Source organism: Muntiacus reevesi, chromosome 1 (genome assembly GCF_963930625.1).
Source record: "Muntiacus reevesi chromosome 1, mMunRee1.1, whole genome shotgun sequence".
NCBI classification, from domain to species: Eukaryota; Metazoa; Chordata; class Mammalia; order Artiodactyla; family Cervidae; genus Muntiacus; species Muntiacus reevesi.
The window spans coordinates 115,432,777-115,455,201 of record NC_089249.1 but is presented as its reverse complement, the minus strand read 5'-3'; the positions used below and the strand labels follow the sequence as shown (position 1 = coordinate 115,455,201).

Below are 22,425 nucleotides of genomic sequence, written 5' to 3'. Positions count from 1 at the left end.
TTAAAGAATTATAGCTATGATTCTCAGAGGAATAGAAAGGAATTATGAGCTGAAGTTTCCTTTTTGTGATGGTAGAAGTTATTCTTGGAACTGTGGGTGAGGGGAACCAAGAAAAGAAGAGTAAAATAGGGAGATATTGTGTGGCCTATAAATGGGGCAGTAATTATCTAGAGGGATTCTCTAGACAAAGAAGGTTGAACATCCTCTCATATATCCATTTCACACAGGTCCAAGTAATTCCCCTACCAGTGTTCAGGAATCCCATCAGTGACCCCAGCAATGCAGCCTCCACCTAATGGAGAACTGTACACTGTCTGCACCCTGAAGTTAATTGTTCCAGGTCTCCCTTCTTGGAAGCTGTCATGTGACCTAGTGACCGCTTGGCAGGAGTGATGCTTAACTGGGCTTCATGACTTTGTACACTCCCATCAGACTTTTCCTGTGTACACAACACTCCAACTCCATCCCAGTACCAAAGTAAATCCTTGAGTAAGACCATGGAGCTGAGGATACCTAGAGGGGTGGTTTATGTGTGGGGAAACAGTCTACACTGAATAGAACACTTCTGATATCCCCAAATTGGATGTAAATGTATCCCAATTACACAATTAAAAGTCTCTCTAGAATCAATATGCATGATTTCAAATATAGGTTCTACTGAGGTATCATACTAGTCATTTATACTATATTTAATCATGAATTGAACTCTTCTATAGGTTAAACACTGCCTTCACATTTTATTTCATCTTTGCAAACTTTAAGCCTCAATGAAAATGCATCTTAGGACTTCAAGTTTAGTGGCAATTGTTTGACATCTTGAAGGTGCTCATTCAACTTGTCCTTAACAGATAGAAGCTGGTTAGGAAATTATGGTCCTTAGGTTTTTAGAGAATATTACATGGTGGTGATTCTCCCTGTTTCTTCTGGAGGGCTATAATCTCTTCATGAAGTTTCATGCTCTCCTTTTGGAATCCCTCCTGGAGAAGTCGTCCCTGTTCCTAAAAGGGAAAGTGGAGACTGAACACACAACTTAAAACATTTCCCACAGTTGCTAAATTATACCTATATTAATCCCTCATGGGTTGTGAAACTTCTTTTTGAAGTCTTTTCCTCCTTTAATTTTCATTATATCCTTCTTTCTTAAGTCTACTATAAAATTTTTCTGGGATTTATTTAGCTTCAGAAATATTCTTCTCTTATGTTTTCTAAAATATTAGTGAACCCTAGAATTAATTTTTCACTTCCTTCAACCTGAAACAACAGTCTCTAAAGAAAAACTGTCCTTTTCTATCTCAGCTCTATATCACATGAACTCCCAAATGTATATCTAAGAAGGCAAGGAAGATGAAGGAACACCGTAGGAAGGATACTACAAAATTCAGAATCACAGCAAGTGTTTGATCAGGCAATTAATACAAGTATCCAAATTTTGGTAGCAGAGATAACAGAAATAAGTTGAGGAGGTAAAGCCTACACTGGTCCATTCTATATTACAGGGTAGACATCCCGACTCGGCACAGATTTGGAGAGTAGCCTGGAGAGCAGCCTGGAGAACAGCCTGGAGAACAGGAAGAAACTAGCAAAAAAAAAAAAAAAAGAAAAAGAAAAGAAAAGAAAAAGAAACTAGCAGCCTGGGTATGCAGTTAATTGTATGATATGGAATTTCCCGGTGTCTCAGATGGTAGAGAATCTGCCTGAAATACAGGAGACCTGTGTTTGATCCCTGGGTCGGGAAAATCCCCTGAAGAAAGAAACAGCAACTCACTCCAGTACTTTTGTCTGGAAAATCTCATGGACAGAGGAGTCTGGTAGGCTACAGTCCATGGGGTCGCAAAGGGGTCGGGGACAACTTAGCAACTAAACAACAAGATAGACTTCAATCACCAGAGATGGTTAGGGGTAGAAGCAGTAAGGGAATGAAATGTCTACTAGTGTTTGGGCTAGAACAGTCCTTAAACTGATATAATGCCCTAACTTTTAAGAGCTTTTGATTCAGCACAGTGGAAGGTAGAATAGAGATGCTACAGTTGAATACCTGAAGTTTAAGGGCTAGAACCCTCTCTTGGTCTGCTATTAACTGGGCCCTCTCATTTTCCATCTTCTCAGTCAGTTGCTTCATATGTTCCTGATAACTCGCTTCTTTTTCTTGCATCATCTGTTGATTCTTCTTTTGCATTTCCTCTAACATTTTGTTTGCAGCTTCTGCAGCTTCAGACTTCATACGTTCCACTTAAGAAGAAAAATAAGCAGAGAAATATGAGAATCTTAATTTATTTTTATAGCTTTATTTCTGCTTTCATCCATTTTACTTGTTTGCTTGTCTCATGAAGAAAGACTCTTGTGTTTATTTTTGCACTGAGCAATCAGAATCTGACTGCCAATGCAGGAGATGTGAGTTGAATCCCTTGGTGGAGATTCCCTGGAGGAGGGCATGGCAACCCACTCCAGTGTTCTTGCCTGGAGCATCCCAGGGATGGAGGAGCCTGGTAGGCTGCAGTCCATGGGATCGCTAAGAGTCAGACACGACTGAGTGGCTGCACGTTCATCTTTCACTTTTCACTTTTCACTTTCATTGGAGAAGAAAATGGCAACCCACTCCAGTGTTCTTGCCTGGAGAATCCCAGGGACGGGGGAGCCTGGTGGGCTTCCGTCTATGGGGTCACACGTAAGAGTCAGACACAACTGAAGCGACTTAGCAGCAGCAGAGTGTTTTCAGCTGTTCTCACCTTCGATCTCTTTTTCCTTTTCTGTCAGCGACTGATCAGTCTGTAGAAGTGCATCAGCCACACCCTCTTTGGAATCCAAATATTTCCTCAGTGTTTCTTCTGTCTATTGATGCAGACCAAGTTAGAATTAGGAAATAGAGATTATGGGTTAAAGGAAAATTTAGCAGTACATGTTTCAATTCAATTTCATTTTACCCATTTTAGAATTTATTAATGAATACTATCTCAAACTGGCTTAAAACCCAACTCTAGATCCACCCTCAAATTTGCCTCATTCTCAGTCACCCAATGTTAGAAATATAATCAGTAAAGCTGATCTTCTAATTGTATGGATTGCAAACCTTATGGCTATTCTTTACATCAGCTAATGGTATTTGCTTTGGCTTCAAAATAAAACCAGCAAGAGCCTATCAGTTGTAACATATTCCTCCCAAACACACTGGTCCAGGATAGTATCTCTTCTTGCCTGGACCATGGTATTAGATTCATAATTGGTCTCCCTACTTCCTTCTCCTCTTGCTCGCCTACAGTCTGATTTCCTGAGAGCTGCTAGTGTTGTATCACTTTAAGAAATATCACTTCAAAAAAAAAGAAAAAAAAAGAAATATCACTTCACTCTGATGCACCAAATCCTCTGCTGATCTTCCAACTTTTTTCAAGTAAAACTGAAACTACTCTCAGGCCCCTCCAGGATACTATCTGGTTATCCTCTGGCCTTGAGCACCTCTCGACCTTACCTCCTGCCACCTCTTTCTTTGCTCATTGCCCTCTTGCCACATTTGTTGGACATAAACCAATTCATCCTTCTGGGATTTTCTGTTGTTTGAAATTACCTTCTTTTAGATGCTCACTTGGCTTACATCCTGACTTCCTTGAAAACTATTGAAGCAGCACCTCACCGGAGAGATCCTCTCTAAAATTCTACATATAAAATAGGACCATGTTCCCTTCCTCTCCGAGACCTGTACCCTACTTTATTTTTCTACAGGGCAATTTTTGTCTCTGTGATAGCAGCTTCTAGAGTCACCCTAATATTTTTCTCCCCTTCGTTCTTAGTAACAGAACCTATTTTTTTTCCCAATTAGGGCACATCATAGGCCATGATAAAATACTGCATTTTTTTTAGACAACCTCACTGGTAGCTGGAGGTGGCCATAAGATTAAAATTTGGCTAATACCACTTATACAATGGTATTATATTGGGCTTTTTGCAGATCACCTTAAAGAGAGTTGATCCAGAGACCTTTTACTCTTCTATTTTCCCCTTTTCTTCCCATCTGTAATATGGAAGGAATGGGTGAAACTCCAACAGCCATCTTACACCATAAATTGACCTTGAAGATGGAGGCTAGGTGCTAAGGTGCTGGAGCAGAACAGGAGAGTCTGGGAACAGCATGATTGTGGAGTTGTCATAGCAGCCTGGACCCCTCTGCCTTACTTCTTGTATATAAGAGAGAAAGAAACTTCTGTGTTCTTAAGGCACTCTTGTTTTGTTTTAAAATAATATGTGCCCCCCAAGATCTAAACATATATTTCTCCAAAGAAGACATACAGATGGCTAACAAACACATGAAAAGATGCTCAACATCACTCATTATCAGAAAAATGCAAATCAAAACCTCAGTGAGGTACCATTATACACCAGTCAGGATGGCTGCTATCCAAAAGTCTACAAGCAATAAATGCTGGAGAGGGTGTGGAGAAAAGGGAACCCTCTTATACTGTTGGTGGGAATGCAAACTAGTGCAGCCACTATGGAGAACAGTGTGGAGATTTCTTAAAAAACTGGAAATAGAACTGCCATATGACCCAGCAATCCCACTCCTGGGCATATACACCGAGGAAACTAGATCTGAAAGAGACATGTGTACCCCAATGTTCATCGCAGCACTGTTTATAATAGCCAGGACATGGAAGCAACCTAGATGCCCATCAGCAGACGAATGGATAAGAAAGCTGTGGTACATATACACAATGGAATATTGTTCAGCCATTAAAAATAATACATTTGAATCAGTTCTAATGAGATGAATAAAATGGGCTCCATTATACAGAGTGAAGTAAGTCAGAAAGATAAACACCAATACAGTATACTAATGCATATATATGGAATTTAGAAAGATGGTAATGATAACCCTATATGCAAGACTGAAAAAGAGACACAGATGTATAGAACAGACTTTTGGACTCTATGGGAGAAGGTGAGGGTGGGATGATGTGAGAGAACAGCATCAAAACATGTATACTATCAAGTGTGAAACAGATCGCCAGCCCAGGTTGGATGCATGAGACAAGTGTTCGGGCCTGGTGCACTGGGATGACCCAGAGGGATGGGATGGAGAAGGAGGTGGGAGGGGGGTTCAGGATGGGGAACACATGTAAATCCATGGCTGATTGATGTCAATGTATGACAAAACCCACTACAATATTGTAAAGTAATTAGCGTCCAACTAATAAAAATAATTGGGAAAAAAAACATGTGCCCAAACATAATTCTAACTGATATAACCTGAGTATACTGGCACAGAAGCATAGTTATGAGCCCAGAGTTTCCTATTAGAGTTTCCATTTCAGCTGTACCACTTATTACCTGTATATCTTAGGTGAGTTATTTTACTTCCCTCAGTTTTCTTATTTATAAAATGAGGACATTGATATCATGTACTTCATAGTGCTCTTGTGAGGATTGAATGAGTTAAGCCCATTTGTTTTCTAACACAAAATAGCTCTATAGGTGAACTGCTATTATTATTAGATTTGCTGTAAGCTATACTTTGCTGATTTCTGATGAATACTTTGAAAGAACTTGCTTGTTTTTAAACTGCACTAATCCCAGTTATAGAGATATAGTTAGGCCTGAGCAGAGAATTTTTGTATGATTGAATGACTACATTATTGAATAAATTCTGCAAAAGTTTTTGAGGCTCCCATCTGTGCTTCCAAGAAGCACTACCACGGGATGAATCTGCTATCCATCTCATGGTAATCTGTCCTATTGAATAAATCAGTGAATAATCAATGAAAGCCACAGGCACCATTTACCCATTGCATTTTTGTTGTTCCCACTGTAGTTTGAAAGAGTCACTTCAGTGAGACCCCAGAAATGGTGATCAGTAGGTAATTTACCTGTACCCCCTTTCTGGGGACCTGGTGGTACTTATCCTTCAGCTCATTCATCTTCTTAATAAATAGATAATAACCTCCTGGTTTAGAAAATGTTCCCTGCTTCACATCTTCATATAGAGGATGAAAAATATCGTGAATTAAAGCCATGCAGTAATCTGAGGATGCTTTCATGTTCTGTCTACAAAAGTCAAGTCGCTTTGCTTCTAACTTCTCCTGTGAGGTGAAAAATAGCACAAATGGTACCATGAGCCAAGATGAGGATGTGAACCAAGGTGGATTACTGGGAAATGCTTCTCCTGCAGAAAATGTGGCACATAAATATAACACACCCCTCATCATGTTGGGAGATTCTAGAAAATTGTTAGATACAGTGTTGGTTTAAAAAATACATCTACTTCTCTTTGTGCTTATCTGAAGCTTGCCCCCCCCCCCCCCCCCCCCGCTTTTTTTAGCTTCAGAGAATGATTCTCAAATCATAAACACTGCTCCATTTGAAACTTCTCTTTTTAAGTCCCTAATAGTTTACCACACAATTGTCCAGTATGGCAGGACTGCAGAAAGTTTCTGGTTCCACCAATTTGTGACTTAGTGACACTCAACCTTCATGAAATGAGATTTCTTTGTTAAAACACAGGAAACTGTATCTATCTTATAGATTCCCTGTCAGGATTATATGCAGTGGTATAAAGTGTTAACCCCAGTGACTTCTCTGTAAGTGCTCAAAAGGGTCAATGATTGGTGGTACGTTGTTTAAAATAATAATATTTTGGCATATTTTCTCAATTTAAGGCTAATGAAAGTAATGGAGATTGTACTGCAGTTAATGTCTGTATGGAGAAAGCCTACAAAACAGCATTTTTACCTGCATTCAATTATAGAAGAGAACTTGCATGTTTCTTTGGTCTAAAAAGACATCCATAGTCTGCTGACCTTCACTATTTAGTTTCATCAGAACCTTTGAAAGCAGGAAGGTACGATTTGTAAAATTCTACCCTACAAGTTACGGAAGGGATTGTCATCTGTCAAATGATAATCTGTCATACAACAATCCTTCCTTAATTTTAAAGAACTCAGACTCAAGTCCTCAAATAGCATTCTAATGATTGATTTCTCTTTCTTGTCTTTCTGAATATTTATTGTTGCTTTATATTAAGCACAATATGTTTTTAAGGTTTTCACAAAGAAGTGAATCCTCCTATTTTATTAGCAGGGAATATGAAAGCACTGTGTCTTTGACTAACTTTAAATAAAAAAATAAAATAATGTAAATGCAGTCTTACAGTTTACTTGTTTGATTAAAATATGGCACCTATAGGGTAGAGATTAACAGATGAGGATATTTTTAAAAACCATAGTTGGTCGTGGTACCATAGTCTCCAGGACGAAGGCTAAGAACAGTCTATTCTTTTAGTAAAGAGTGCGAATGAGTACATACAACTAGGGCTGGTATCCCTGGATCTGGGAGGACTACTTGTAGCAAGAAAGGCTTATTCACATTGTTGTGTGGAAGACCCCAATACAATATTGTAAAGCAATTATCTTCCAATTGAAAACAAAAAAGAGAAAGGCCCAGATTTTTCATCCTCTCACTAACCAGAATAGCAAACATACCCCTAATTTTTTCTGAAACACTTGGTCCACATCCTTGAAAGAGTTCTTCATGAAGACTTCAATGGCCTCTTTCTCACTGGCCCTGTGCAGGTCCAGCAGCTCCTGGAGGGTTTCCGTGGGCAACTTCAGCTTCTGGCCCATCTGCTGGTCATAGTGGGCAATGGCCTTTTGCACTGCAGCCAAGTTCTCGGTCTCGGCCAAGGCCAGGACTGCATTCTCCAAGCAAGGCAGATCCCCACTGCTGATGGCTTTGACGTAGGTCAGCACCAGGCTCTCTAGACCTATGAAGGGAATTTAAAAAACAGTGACTAAGAGTTGGTGAGACAGAGGAACAAGCTGTGTTAGTTTGGTCTTGAGCATGCAAATTTAATCATTCTGAGTCAACTGATAGTGCACTTTTTATGCTTTTCAAGTGTTACAAACAGTAGTTTTAAGAATTTAAAGAAGAACTGTGATGGGATATTTTGTTATCCTCTAGGTTCAGAAGAGTTTGAAGCTTCCCTTTCCTCCTCCTTCCTTCGCCCAAATGGAAGCTATTGGAATGAATGGGTTTGAGAAAGGGTATTTTGCAGACAAGATGGTAAGTCTTAATTTTTTCTTAGCCTTCCTGAATCTCCCTTTCTTTTTTTAATGAGTTCCCCCTCCTTTCTCAATTCGAAGTAATATAAAGGTCAAGGAGACATTTTAATGTACACAAGCACGTGTGTGTGTAAATGTAAGTGTACATGAGATGCATCTCACTAGTTCTGGGTCTGGCCTAAATAAGAGGGTCTTCCTAGATATTCTTTCAGCAGAGCTCCATGCAGTGTGAGCAATTCATCCAAGTTTGCCAGGGAGTTCTGGATTTAACACAGAAAGTCTTACATACCAGGAAATCCCAGCCTTGGGAAATTGGAGTGGTTTGTGGCCCTACAACTACTAGTTCTTGACTACAATAAGATATCACCTCATACTGGTCAGAATGCCATTGTTCAAAGGTCTACAGATACCAAATGCTGGAGAGGGTGTGAAGAAAAGGGGACCCTTGTACACTGTTGGTGGGAATGTAAATTGATGCAGTCACTATAGAGAACATTATGGAGGTTCCCTAAAAAATGAAAAATAGAGTCCTCTTATGACCCTGCAATCCTAATCTTGGGCATATATGCAGAGAAAACTATTATATGAAAAGATGTATGCACACCAATATTAACAGTAGCACTAAAATAGTAAGGACTTGCTCAGTCACTTTAGTCATGTCTGACTCTGCGACCTTATGGATTGTAGCCCACAAGACCCCTCTGTCCATGGGATTCTCCAGACATGAATACTGAAGTGAGTTGCTGTACCCTCCTCCAGGGGAATCTTCCTGACCCAGGGATCAAACCTAGGTCTCCCTCATTGCAGGTGGATTCTTTACCCCTGAGCCACCAGGGAAGCCCGTCAAGACACAGAAGCAACCAAATGTCCATCAACAATGAATGGATAAAGACAATATGGTACATATATACAATGGGATGTTACTCAGCCATAAAAATGAAGCAATGTGATTTGCAGCAACATAAATGGACCTAGAGATCATCATGCTAAATGAAATAATAGACAGTGAAAGACAAATATCATATGATATCACTTATAGGCATGTGTGCAAAGTCACTTCAGTCATGTCTGACTTTTTATGACCCTATGGACTGTAGCCTGCCAGGGTCCTCTGTCCATGGGATTCTCTAGGCAAGAATACTGGTGTGGGTTGCCATTTCCTCCACCAGGGGATCTTCCCAACCCAGGGGTTGAACTCAAGTCTCTTATGTCTCCTGCATTGGCAGGAAGGAAAATCAGTACTAAATAATCCAGATCTAAACAACTTCATCCATTCTGGGAAACGATTCTTCCTCCATATATTTCTTTTAATAAATAACATCTGTTCAAGTAGTTGCTTACGCTCAGAATACTGGAGTCAGCTTAACACTGCCATATCATTTCTTCCACACACCCACATGCCTTCCATCATCAAAACGTATGGATGTGACATTCAAAATATGTGAGGATTCTGTTAATTTTGACAGTCACTATTGCCACTATCTTAGCCTACATAGGCGCCATTTATTAAAAAATATTGCAAGTACCATTTATCTTCTTGTTGCTTCATGTACATCTCTCCAGCACATTATCTATAAAACATTCTGAAGGACTGTATGAAACATAAATTACATATCTTTACCTTTTTGCCTGTCATTCCTCAAGATCTTTTCATGGGCTCAGACTTTAACCTCTTTGAAGTCACCCACAGGTCCTTTCAGTTATGGTTCCCTGTACTTACCAGCGTTTAATCATTAGGGTTACATAAATTGTTTAAGTACCTTTTGGTCCCATCGTGTTGGAATGAGGATTATGCCCAGTGGTTGGTACATGGCAGGCACTCCTAATCAGTGCCTAACCACACATTTTTGCATTGATTAACATGAGAATTGTGTTAAGGTGAGAGGCAAAGCCTCACATACATGGAATATTTGCCTTTTCCTGACTTTGTCAATAATATACCTCTCCTGGAAGGAAATTTCATAAAAAGGGAGTTGAGAAGTTGGTGGAGAATTCTTGGATTAGATTCTTGTTCTTTCTCTTTGTTCATCTGACTTATGTGAATATTAGATAATACCAGAAATAGTTTTAGTGCATATGTAAAATTCACAATGTGACCCTTGTTGTGTGTTTTCCTTGGCATCATTAGACTCAGTATTTGTCAGAAGTAATCCTCGTGCCTCCCACTTCTGTTGTCTACAATGGGCAGTAGGAGAGTCTGGGTAAGGAAAGAGAGTAAGAGGGACTCACGAGGCCCATTGACTGTGATACCGCCTGAGAGAGTCTTGGCCTTGGAATGGCTAAGGATGTAGCAGCAGAAGTCTGCAACTTGTTCTCTGAATTCAGGGTTCAGATCTTCCTCTTGTAGCTGCTCCAGGTGAATAAGGTGCTTCCTATGAGCAGGGCGATCAAAGATGAAGCACTTCTTCTCTGGGAAGAACTTTCGGATACATAACCGAGGTTCATTAAAAGTTTTAGTTTTTTTATCATTTCCTAGAGGAAAGAAAATCAGAGGTTTTACAACTTCAGGCTACTTCAGATATATACCCTTCAACTTTGTAATTTGCACAAGTCCTATATAAAGAGGTAAAAATTACCTAATCATGGATCAGACCCAATAATTAAAGGGGTAGAGGAATGAAATTTCTTTCCTGCTCCAAGAAGGAAGTAACTTAAAATTAGATCACACTGATTTGTCTAAGAAATGTTTCATTTCCTCTAATAGAGCAGCCAAGATAACAAAGTTATAAAATTATGATTTTCAGCATCTACATTGAAATGGTCATTCTGATACTGTTTTCTCTTTTTTTGTTTCCCAACCATAAGTCCTAGTAACCTTGCTTTAGCTTCAGTGAATTTTCCAGGTACTCATCAGCAGTGATGGGCTGTCCATCTGCTTCCAGTTCCAGGGAGAAATCTCTCAGAGTCCACACAAAGTCTGGGAAAAAGCTCACAAAGTTGGCTGAGTCTTGGACCTCATGTTTATCAGGTGAGGATTTTGCCCTGATTCGACGTGTCAGCTCTGTCACATAGCTGGTATTCTAACATAGGAAAACTGCAGAAAAGAAGTAGCACCTTTTATGCTATACTATTCCCCAAAGCTTATCTAAAATAATTTTTCTTAATTAGCTCATTCATTCATTCCACAAACATTTATTGAGCAGTTACTCTAAACCAGGAATTGTCCTAGGGACAAATAACATTGTGATGAGACAGAAAATGCTACCATCTACATTCTAGTGAGGGCTTCCCTGGTGGCTCAGAAGGTAAAGAATCTGCCTGCATTGCAGGAGACCCAGGTACAATCCCCAGGTTAGGAAGATTCCCTGGAGAATGGAATGGCAACCCACTCCAGTATTCTTGCCTGGAGAATTCCATGGCCAGAGGAGCCTGCCTGGTTACAGTCTATGGGGTCGCAAAGACTCAGACACAACTGAGTGACTAACACACACACACACACACACACACACACACACACACACACACACACACACATTCTGGTGAGGGGGAACAAATGATAAACAAGTAAACAAAAATATAATAAACCTGAGATTTTGAAATAGTTGCCTTGAAGAAAAATGAACCTCAGCTAAACTTTAGAGAATAACTGTGTGTATCTGTGCATGGTGCTGGTTTATGTGGTGGTTCAGGTAAGTGCATTCTGAGGTGATCATTGTGCAGAAATCTAAGTGAACTGAGAGAAGCTGCCATGTACTAATCCACCAGAGAAATCTCACTGGCAGAGGAAATAGCTCCTGCAAAACCTCAGAGGGGAAACCGTTGAGTGTGTCTAACATATAGCGGGGAGGCCAGCGCGGCTAGGGCAGAAGTTCTGGAATAGCTAGGGTTCAGACTATGTAGGCACCGTAGGCCATAGAAAGTGTTTGAATTTTAATCTAAATTTAATGGGAAGGCACTGAGAAGCTTTAAATTGAGAGGGAAATATGACCTGATGTTTGTTTTTAAAACAAAAACTGGCAGGTGTTTTGCCTATGAGAGGCAAGAGAGAAGAGAAAGAGAAGGTTAGGCAGTTTAGAAGATAACCCGGAGGCAAGAAGATGGAAGCTTAAACTGAAATTACCATTGAAGAAGTGGTAGGAATTAGCCAGCCTGGGCAAATACCTATGGCAGGAGAGCTGACCAGACTGTGAGTAATAGTTTGTAGGAAATAAAGAAAGCAATTGCCTAGGATAAATACTAAGCTTTTGATCCAAAAATCTCTATGAGTGCCATGGAAATTTACTGTGATGTTGAAAGAGTGCTTCTGGTCAAAAATTTAAGACTTTTCCAGAGATAATCCCACACACATATGGACACCTTATCTTTGACAAAGGAGGCGAAAATATTCAATGGAGAAAAGACAGTCTCTTTAAGTGCTGGGAAAACTGGTCAACCACATGTAAAAGACTGAAACTAGAACACTTTCTAACACCATACACAAAAATAAACTTGAAATGGATTAAAGATATAACTGTAAGACCAGAAACTATAAAACTCTAGAGGAAAACATAGGCAGAACACTCGATGACATAAATCACAGCACGATCCTCTATGACCCACCTCCCAGAGTAATGGAAATAAAACCAAAAATGAACAAATGGGATTTCATTAAACTTAAAAGTTTTTGTACAATGAAGGAAACTATAGGCAAGCTGAAAAGACATCCTTCAGAATGGGATAAAATAACAGCAAATGAAACAACTGACAAAAAATTAATCTCCAAAATATTCAAGAAGCTCATGCAGCTCAGTACCAAAAAAGCAAACAACCCAATCAAAAAGTGGGCAAAAGAATTAAGCAGAGATTTATCCAAAGAAGAGATACAGATGGTTAATAAACACATGAAAACATGTTCTACATCACTCATTATTAGACAAATGCAAATCAAAACCACAATGACGTATCATCTCATGCCAGTCAGAATGGCCATCATCAAAATGCCTACAAACAACAAATGCTAGAGAGGGTGTGGAGAAAAGGGAACCCTTTTACACTGTTGGTGGGAATGCAAGCTGGTACAGCCACTATGGAGAACAGTATGGAGTTTCCTTAAAAAACTGGGAGCAGAAGTGCAATATGACCCAGTAATCTCACTGCTGGGGATACACCCCAAAGAAACCCAAATTGAAAGAGACACATGTACTCCAATGTTCATTATAGCACTATTTACAATAACTAGGACATGGAAGCAACCTAGATGTTCTTGGCAGACGAATGGATAAGGAAGTTGTGGTACATATACTCAATGGAATATTACTCAGCTATAAAAAGGAACATATTCAAGTCAGTTCTAATGAGGTGAATAAAACTGGAGCCTATTATACAGAATGAAGTAGTCAGAAAGAGAAACACAAATACCATATATTAATGCATATGTATGGAATTTAGAAAGACAGTAATGATGATCCTATATGGAGGGCAGCAAAAGAGAAACAGATGTAAAGAACCGACTTTTGGAGTCTATGGGAGAAGGCCAGGGTGGGATGATTTGAGAGAATAGCATTGAAACATGTATATTACCATAGGTAAAATAGATGGCCAGTGCAATTCAATGCATGAGACAGGACAACCAAAGCCGGTGCTCTGGGATAACCCAGTGGGGTGGGGTGGGGTGGGGTGGGGTGAGAGGAGGGAGGGGAGGTTCAGAATAGAGGGACACGTGTGTAACTGTGGCTGATTAATGTCAATGTATGGCAAAAACCGTCACAACATTGTAAAGTAATTATCCTCCAATTAAAATATATTAATTTTTTTAAAAAAGAATCCCCCATATATTTCTACTTCAATAGTGTCAGAAGCATGATATTATTCAATTCATTATAGTCACTTAAATATTTAAGACTTTTGTGTTGTTTTTGCATGTTAAGTTTGAGATGTTTCTTACACATCTAAATGGAGACTTGTAATCAACTAGATACACAATTTTGTACCTGAGAGTGTGGTCATGATTGCTCATACAAATGTTACGGTAACTGACATGGTGCCAGTAAAAGTCCGAGGCTGGATGAGGTGGACTAGCGACTAAGAAAAGAAGAACAGAAGCCCAAGAATCAAAGAGCTACCATACTTAAAGGCCAAGAAAAAGCTGAATGAGAACATGAGTTTTAGAGGATACCAAGGGTTTGGCAATGGATATTGTAGGGGATAGTCATCAAATATGACTGAAGTTTTGTCCATTGAGATGGACCCAGACAAATGAAGTACGCTCACCCTCTTCTCCATCTTTGGAATGTGCACTGCACTTGCCTTCCCCATGCTGGAAGCTGCACAAGGACACAGCCTCCTTGAGATAGTAATGTGGTACTAAGACCATCTGGACTGTGTACTCACCGGGTCCAGCTTAGGCATCTAAAAAGACTTTTAAAATTTGGCCGGTGGATGTGGGAACATGTTAGTCTTCCGGTCACGTAAGAAAGGATACCTAAGTAAATTCCCTTGCTTATTAAACTTACCAGCTGCCAGTCTCAAGTGATCTGCCATTCTCTTTTGTCTCTCCTTACTGTCTGGGTGAGCTTCCCAGGTGGTACCAGTGGTAAAGAACCCTCCTGCCAATGCAGAAGACTTAAGAGACATAGGTTTAATCCCTGGGTTAGTAAGATCCTCTGGAGGAGGGCATGGCAATCCACTGCAGAATTATGGCCTGGAGAATTCCTTCGACAGACGAACCTCGTGGGCTTACAGTCCTTAGGGTCACAAACAATCAGACGTGACTGAATCGACTTAGCGCACACACACACACACACACACACACACACACACACACATGCTGTCTAGGGACTGGGGTCAGCTTAAGATTACACACAGGAAGCCCCTGAGGAGATTGTGACCCCAAAATATGAACTCAGATAGGAGGCATACAGAACCTTGTGCAGCTAAGTGTCTGAGGATGATGTGTGATCAGAAAGGCGTGGGCTTCTGGTGGTGACTGAGGTAAACAGGGATGATGAGCATAAACATAATGGGGTTCATTAAGAAGGGGACTCCTGAATTCTTCTGCAGTGGACCACCACTGTAACTGGTGACAAAGTGAAGCTGTTCTTTTCCGGATTTCATGTTGTCTAGTCCACAAAAAGGATACTGTAGTTGGTCCATGGCCTGCTGATTGATGGTTCCTATGCTGTTGTATACAAAGGTGCTGCTCAGGAGAACCGCCAGGGCAAAGATCCAGGAGTCATTCTGGTTGTCTCCCTAGAAGTCATTGGAGAAGCCACACCAAGTAACTAAGAGCACATGATTCCAGTTCAGATGGACAGACTCTGAACCCAGCTGTCTCTATTTGGAGACACATTAATCATTTCCCTATGCAAAGTTTTATCCATATGTACATGATTTTAAAAACATAAAATCAATGGTGTAGTGAAATTTAAATAAGACTTTATATAACTGCATATGAACGTGTAAATCAAATAAGCACTTGATCAGGTAATAGAATTCAAACCTATCTCCTGAACTGTGATTATGATTTTCTGTTCCCATGATATGTCATGATGAAGCACTTTTTAGACAGTAGTTAAAATGTACCCCTTTAACAAGAGTTTTCTAAGACTTCTAAGAGTAGTGATGTATGATCCTTTATGAACAAAGCTGTTGTTATCAGGTCTTATACTCTGCTTCTCTCACTAATTGTACAGCTGTGGATAACACTATTTCCACCATCTTTCTGGATTCTCACTCTGACAAGTGAGACATATTTATAAATTTTCCAGTTAGGTTTAGACACACCTTCAGTAGCTTTATCAGAATGTTTTCCTACAATATGAAAGGAAAATGACTTTAAAAGTTATTAGTCATTATTTTATGAGTTACAAAAAAATATCAGTGGGTCTTACTGACCACTCTCAATGCTTATATGTGTGGCTAAGATATGCAACAATTCTTAAATTAGCCCATTATTCTCATACTTAGCGTTTAGTGCTCTCACATAAATCTCACTTTGGATTGCTTCAAATTGTATTTGAGGTCAAATCTTGAGCACAAACCAGTAAATAAAATAAAATAAAAATATAATACATTAATAGTATATATATATATGAAGTACAATTCAAAGGGTGGGAAGTGACAGTGCAAGAAGGGCTACTGATTTGACGTAAACAGGATTAGAAGATTTGTTTCTTTACCTTCTCCACATCCCCCAGGCCCTCGGTATCAAGCAGAACCAGAGCGTGGTCTGGCTTTTCGGGATGAGGCATACACCACATCCAGATGCCCTTTGTATGTGACTGCACCGTGGAGCCCAGAGAGAAGCCTGCAAGAGGGTGTGGGGAAAAGAGAGGATGGATTTTTAATAGCAGGTGGGTTGGATCTGGAAATTGAGAGTTTAGTTAATAAAATCAAGGTTTAAAAAAATAAATGAAAGCATAATCAATATTGATCTTAATTATGAGAAAAAGAATTTAGAACATTCAGTACAAACTGAAATATTTCTATTACCTTAGAGATCATTATAAGCTTGATGTTAATCCACATACATTTTAGTAAATTTCTTATTATTAACTATGATAATTTCATCTGTAACTACCGTACTCCTTTCAGAAAGGCATGTTTATTCTCTAAAGAGGAAGTTAAGGCAAAGTGGGAAGTAAGGGTCGACTCTTGTCCTCCAGCACAGGATGAATGTTAGAAACCCATTCCTCCCAGGCCTCTCACTTCCTCTCCTCACATCACTGTGCTGCGTGCTGGGAGTGTGGGTGGACAGAAGGGACTTGCCTGGGCTCTGCCCGTGTCACTCACCCTTGTTCTTCCCAGCCAGCTTGTTCATCAGGTAGGACTTGCCCGTGCGGTAGAGGCCCACGATAGCCACCACCACAACGGGCTGCCTGATGGCAGAAAGGATCTTCGCAGTTACTGGATTAACCACCAGTCGCCCATTGATGTTCTCAATGAGGCACTCTGGGGCTGGCATGTGGATCTCTGAGGCCATGTCCAGGGTGTCTCCTGATCTTCAAGGGAAGAGATGACATGGAAACCAACATTTAGTCAGTGAGCTGAGTGAGAACTCAGTTAGTACCAAAATTTGATTTTCTTTTTGAACTTTGTTCCTTGCGTGCTTTAAAAAGCCCCATGGCCTCTTTAAGCTTGTCCTATAGACTAGCCCACTAGTTCTCTTTAAAAATAACTTTATTTTGAAGGAGCTTACCCTTACACAAAATCATACATTGGGTACAGAGAACTTCCATATGCCATTTCCCCAGCTACCCTATTATTAATATCTTATGTAACCATAGACAATAATTGAAACAGGACTTTCATATTAAAACAACACTATTAACTAAGCTACACACTTTCCCCCACGTCATCAGTTTTCCTTTTGTCCCAGTTGTTTTCCTCCTAGCTTTCCCTTTGTTCCTAGTGTCCTTTTCTGACCCAGGTTGCAATTCAGGATCCTTTGTTGCATTCACCCATTACCTTTGCTTAGGCTTCTCTCATCATTGGCTGTTTTTCATCTTTATTTTGTCTTTCATGACATTGTCATTTTAGAAGAGTATTGGCCTGTCATTTTGCAAAATATCCCTCTGGGTTTTTCATATGGTTCCTCATAATTAGATTGAGTTTATATTTTTTCTTTTTTTGGCAGGTATGCCGTGGTTGTGATGTTCTGCCAGTCTCAGTGTATCATATCAAAGGTTGTGTGATGTCTATAGAACATACTCTGGTGCTGTGATGTTAACTTTTCTCACTTACTTTAGGTGTTGTCTGCCAGATTTCTCCACTGTAAAATCACAATTACTTCCTTGCAAGTTAAAAGGTTAACACTGGGGCATATATTTTTGAGACTGCAGATATATTCTCCTCAAAGTTTCATATCGTTTTTTCAGTGCTGATTTTAACATCCACTAATAATGATTCTTGCTTGTAACAGTTATTACTGTGCTGCTTGACTGTAGGCCTTTTGTACTTCACCATTCCTTCAACATTAGCTGAGGTTCTACTTCAAACAAGAGCTGTCCCTTCTTCTCTATTTTTTACCCTCATTTAATTATTTATTTGTATCAGTGTAGACTCATAGATATTTATTTTATTTTACTCTGTGAAGTTTAGTACTTTACTACCATTCCCTTGTGTCTCAGCAGTAAAGAATCCGCCTGCCAAGCAGGAACGTCAGTTTTGAATCCTGGGTTGGAAAGATCCGGGAGAAGGAAAGACTAACCTCCTCCAATATTCTTGCCTGGAAAATCCCATGGAGAGAGGAACCTGGTGGGCTATAGTCCACGGGATCACAAAAAGTCAGACGCAACTTAGTGACTGAACAACAACAACAAAATTGTTATTTACTTATTGCTTAATTTGCCCCAGATTTGTTCTTTGAGAGCTTCTTCAGCCTGGCCCCGGGGTGATTTGGCCATGCTTCCGTCATATTCTAAGCACTTTTTACTTTGTGGCACCGCAAGGTATTCCTGGTCCATCTTGTTCTTTGCCTGAGTCAGCTCTAGATCTGACCATTTCTCCCAGAAACCTGATTCTTTTCTTTGGATAACAGAACTGTGATGCCAGGATATAACACTAGGTGTGCACCTTACTTCCAGGTCCCCTCAGTGGGCCAAATAAAGAAATACATATGTGAATACTAGCACATGTAGATACATCTATATTTACTTCTTTCTGTATACAACCTTAATTTCCTGCTGATGTTTTTAATTGGAGGATAATTGCTTTAAGATGTTGTGTTGGTTTCTGCCATATAACAGCATGAATCATTCATAAGTATATATATATATCTCCCCTTCCTCTTGAGCCTCTCTCTCACCCCACCATCCCACCCCTCTAGGTTCTCACTGAGTGCCAGGCTGGACTCCCTGTGTTAGATACTGCTCATGCTTCTTATTGCAGTTCAACACAACAGGAATTACTCAAGCTTTACCTTTCACCTCCATACCCTGACTATGAAAGCCACAACTATTATTATCATAAATTTGCTTATGTGCTCAGTCCTAGTATATGTATAAAATAATTTCAAAATTGCTAATCTATATCTCGGTGAAAGATTTACTAATTAAAGTGCATTATTAAGATACAGTTATTTTTGTCTCTAGCCTAATATATATAGCTAAAATACTGTATTCTAAAATTCTTAGATTAGTTCTTTCCTTCCTCATCCTCTTGAGCTGTTAGTTTATTCATTTGTAACACAGTCAGTTTCATTTGTTACTATTTGTGCTTCATTTAGGACTCACCCACATCTTGGTTGGGCTTCTGCTGTAGCTCAGAATCCTCCTGCCGTGGGAGAGATCTGGGTCAGTCCCTGGGTTGAGAAGATCGCCCAGAGAAAGAAATGGTTACCCACTCCAGTATTCTTGTTTGGAGTATTCCATGGACAGAGGAGTCTGGCAAGCTACAGTTCATAAGGTTGCAAAGAGTCGGACATGACTGAGTGACTAACGTTTTCACTTATTTCACATCTTGGTTTATTTTAGTATGTAATTATTTTTTGAGTATGTGAAATATTATGTAGTTCTAAGAGTCAAAGCTTTCCGAAAAAGTGAAAGTGAAAGAAAGTGAAGTCTCTCAGTCGTGTCTGACTCTTTGCGACCCCATGACTGCAGCCTACCAGCTTCTCTGTCCATGGGATTTTCCAGGCAAGGGTACTGGAGTGGGTTCCCATTTCCTTCTCCAGGGGATCTTCCCGACCCAGGAACTGAACGCAGGGCTCCCGCATTGCGGCAGATGCTTTACCTTCTGCGCCACTAGGGAAGCCTACTCCATTAAATGTATATACCATAGTTTACTTAACCACTCCTATGTGTGAGCACTTAGAATGCTTCTAGTGTTTTTCAATTATAGTGCTGCAATGAATAACCCTGCTTTCATTTTGTTGCAGCTGTTTCTACAGAACAGATTTCTGGGAATGAGGCTGCTCTGTCAAAAGGTAAGAGTATATACTTTTGTTGCTTATTGCCAAATTCTTTTCCAGAAGAAGGGTATACCAGACTGCATTTCCACTGGCTCAGCTTGTATCAGATTTCCGTAACATGGAGATTTTTTTCCTTGTGTCTCACATCTTCTGACTTCATTACAAAATTTCCTTTCAAAGCTTTTAACCTTCAAATTTTGAGCTTTGGACAGGACACCCTGAGCTGTCTCACCTCAGGCATATATAAAAGGCAGCCTGCATCTGGGGAATATCATGTCAAACATTTATATAATGTGAAACACATGCCATCCTAACCCAGTCTTGGACCTGTTTTCTCCCAAGTCTATTCCTGGGCAAGCTCTGGATCAGACTGAGACTCAGGGTCCCCAGTGGCTTCCTCCTCTCAGGGAGAGGCACTCCTGAGCTGCCACAGCCCACCCTGTTTAGCGACTCACTGGTTCTTAACTGTTGATCTGCATCTGAATTCATGTGTCTTCACCCAAGACTGATCCCTGTAATCTGAATCTCACTCTTTATGACAAATTGAAATTACAATGTAAAATCACAGTTCAGACATACAAAATTCGAGTTGAGTGCCATTAAGAATTTAGTCTAAGATACGTCCTAGTACCATGGAAAGCTTGAATTTTCTCTGACCTGTATCACATCTAAGGACACCATCAGCTGTATTTGGGACAATATCTGCTACCTGCAACTTTATGGTTCAGGGTTCCCTCCTCCCCCCACGCTGTGGAACTTTAAAATCATTTCAGGAATTTAAACCAGTTTAAAATCAATTCAGCAACCAATTCATGTCCTTACTTTTTGCCTTATTTATAATCCTTAATGCACAATTGTAAATAACAGACCTTAGTTTTGATCTTTATAAACTTTTTCTATTTTGTAGTCAAGAGGAACACAAGTTTTTAAGTGCTTCTTGAACTCGTCTCCCAGGCTGCAATCCTAATAAACCTTCAATAAAACGCCTCTTCATTTTAATCAGGTCATCGTTTCTGAAATTTTTGTTAACACTCTACATTTCACTCAATTACGTTACCAGATTTTGACCTCCTGTGTTTGAAGATTGATTCTTTATTATCTCCGCACATATCAACTGGCATATTGCTTTTGATTACCTCAGGTAATGAAGCTATTCTTATGAAACATGATCTTATAAATGATCATGTTTCCTCTCTGAACTCTGTTCTATATAAAGTATTTATTTGCATGATTTTAGTCATGACCTCTTTAACCAGGACTTGATGCTTTGATAATTTTATAGCATTGAGAGAAGTTGAAGTTTTCTTTTAGTAATGCCTACCTACCTTGTTAACTTCAATGTCTCAATCCCTATAACTGAAAGTGATCATGATAAAATTTTATTAACTTTTTGAGATACCAACAAAGACAAAGGGATGCTGGTTTTTATTTTTATCCTATAAGAAAGCATAATTGCTTCTATTATAGTTGATTACCTCTGACTTCTGGCTGAAGGGTGGAATCTTATATGATGCCAGTCTTGACACCTATCTGGCTTCCTAATTCTCTAGGGATGGCTAAAACAAAAGCTTTTTTTTTTTTTCCTGTGATAGTACTGTACTCATTTCCTCTTACAACAGTGGTCCACCAGGACCGCTGGCAAGAAGATTGTCTGGTTTTTAACATAAGACATGCACTTTTATAAAATGAGAATCAATCAATTACTGACCAGAAAAAGTGGCTGCACAAAGATTTTGTAAGCTCCCAAATAACAATAACCTGTAGCCTTTTTTTGTAGACCCCAAGTTCTAGCACGTGGAAAGTTTCCAATAAAGACAGAAGTGAACTCTGAGCTTTAGTTAGTGGATTTTATCAAAGAGAAGACACTTTAATAAAGTATCAAGACAGAATCTTGACGCATCCCCGGCTCTCAGTTTAGACTCTGCCTTTGCTGGAACCTAATTCACCACAGAGCTCAGCAGTGGGCACTTAGAGGACACCCTGCCGCCCAACATCAGACTTTCATCTGAACTCATGACAGATAAGGCTCTGCGCAGCCTGTCTTGGTATGATTGCTTTAGAGAAAGTGTGCTGCCTCCTGTAAATCTCTTCCCACCCAGCCTCAGTCTTACCTGGTGGAGAGATTCTGTAGAGGTGAGCAGAAAGCTGCCTCAGCTGGAAGGTTAGAAGAGCTTGTTCTCTTTGTTTTTCTTCTGAGTTTAGCTGTGCTGGTTTCACTTTTCTTTCTCACTGGCAATTTGGGCTTTATTTTTATCCCTCCAATCTCCTGGCACTTCCCAGATTTTCCTCAGACACCCGATGATAAGAAAGCAAAACTGTTGGGCAACGTCTGCAAAGAAATAGACAGCCCTGAAACTGAAAGTAGAATCTAAGGCTACAAAGGGACTGCAAGAGTTGTGCTAGTGAGAGAGCGTGACACGATTTCTCAACTGGAATCTTCACATTTTATAATTAGAAAACATCTTGGAGACTGCTGAAAAGAAAAATGAGAGAAAGATCCATTGGGTCAATTAAAATAATGCTGTTTATTTCTTGTTTGGAGACAGTTTGAAAACT

At 39.8% G+C, this 22,425-nt stretch overlaps 1 protein-coding gene across 2 annotated transcripts; it reads right to left on the bottom strand.

The window, feature by feature from the left end:
* Positions 1–708: 708 nt before the first annotated feature.
* On the bottom strand, positions 709–22,161 carry LOC136149266 (guanylate-binding protein 2-like). 2 transcript variants are annotated; one of them, XM_065909404.1, is made up of 11 exons: positions 21,981–22,161; positions 16,752–16,960; positions 16,139–16,266; positions 15,100–15,209; positions 10,858–11,054; positions 10,272–10,514; positions 7,464–7,744; positions 5,853–6,065; positions 2,727–2,829; positions 2,036–2,229; positions 709–998 (listed from the first exon to the last, which is right to left on the bottom strand). In XM_065909404.1, the coding sequence occupies exons 2-11, from the start codon at positions 16,939–16,941 to the stop codon at positions 885–887; spliced, it is 1,773 nt and encodes a 590-aa protein (XP_065765476.1). In that variant the 5' UTR covers positions 16,942–16,960; positions 21,981–22,161; the 3' UTR covers positions 709–884. The 2 variants fall into 2 exon arrangements, with proteins under 2 accessions (XP_065765476.1, XP_065765485.1); XM_065909413.1 differs by lacking the exon at positions 16,752–16,960 and having other exon boundaries at positions 21,981–22,159.
* Between the last annotated feature and the right edge of the window lie 264 nt (positions 22,162–22,425).

Excerpts from the sequence above, each read along its gene's own strand:
- LOC136149266 (XM_065909404.1), bottom strand. The coding sequence starts at position 16,941 with ATGGCCTCAGAGATCCACATGCCAGCCCCAGAGTGCCTCATTGAGAAC. Across the intron at positions 15,210-16,138 it reads GCCTGGGGGATGTGGAGAAG|GGAGACAACCAGAATGACTC; the intron begins GTAAAGAAACAA and ends AATGACTTCTAG. Across the intron at positions 2,830-5,852 it reads TCCCCAGAAAGGGGGTACAG|ACAGAAGAAACACTGAGGAA; the intron begins GTAAATTACCTA and ends CTGCATCAATAG.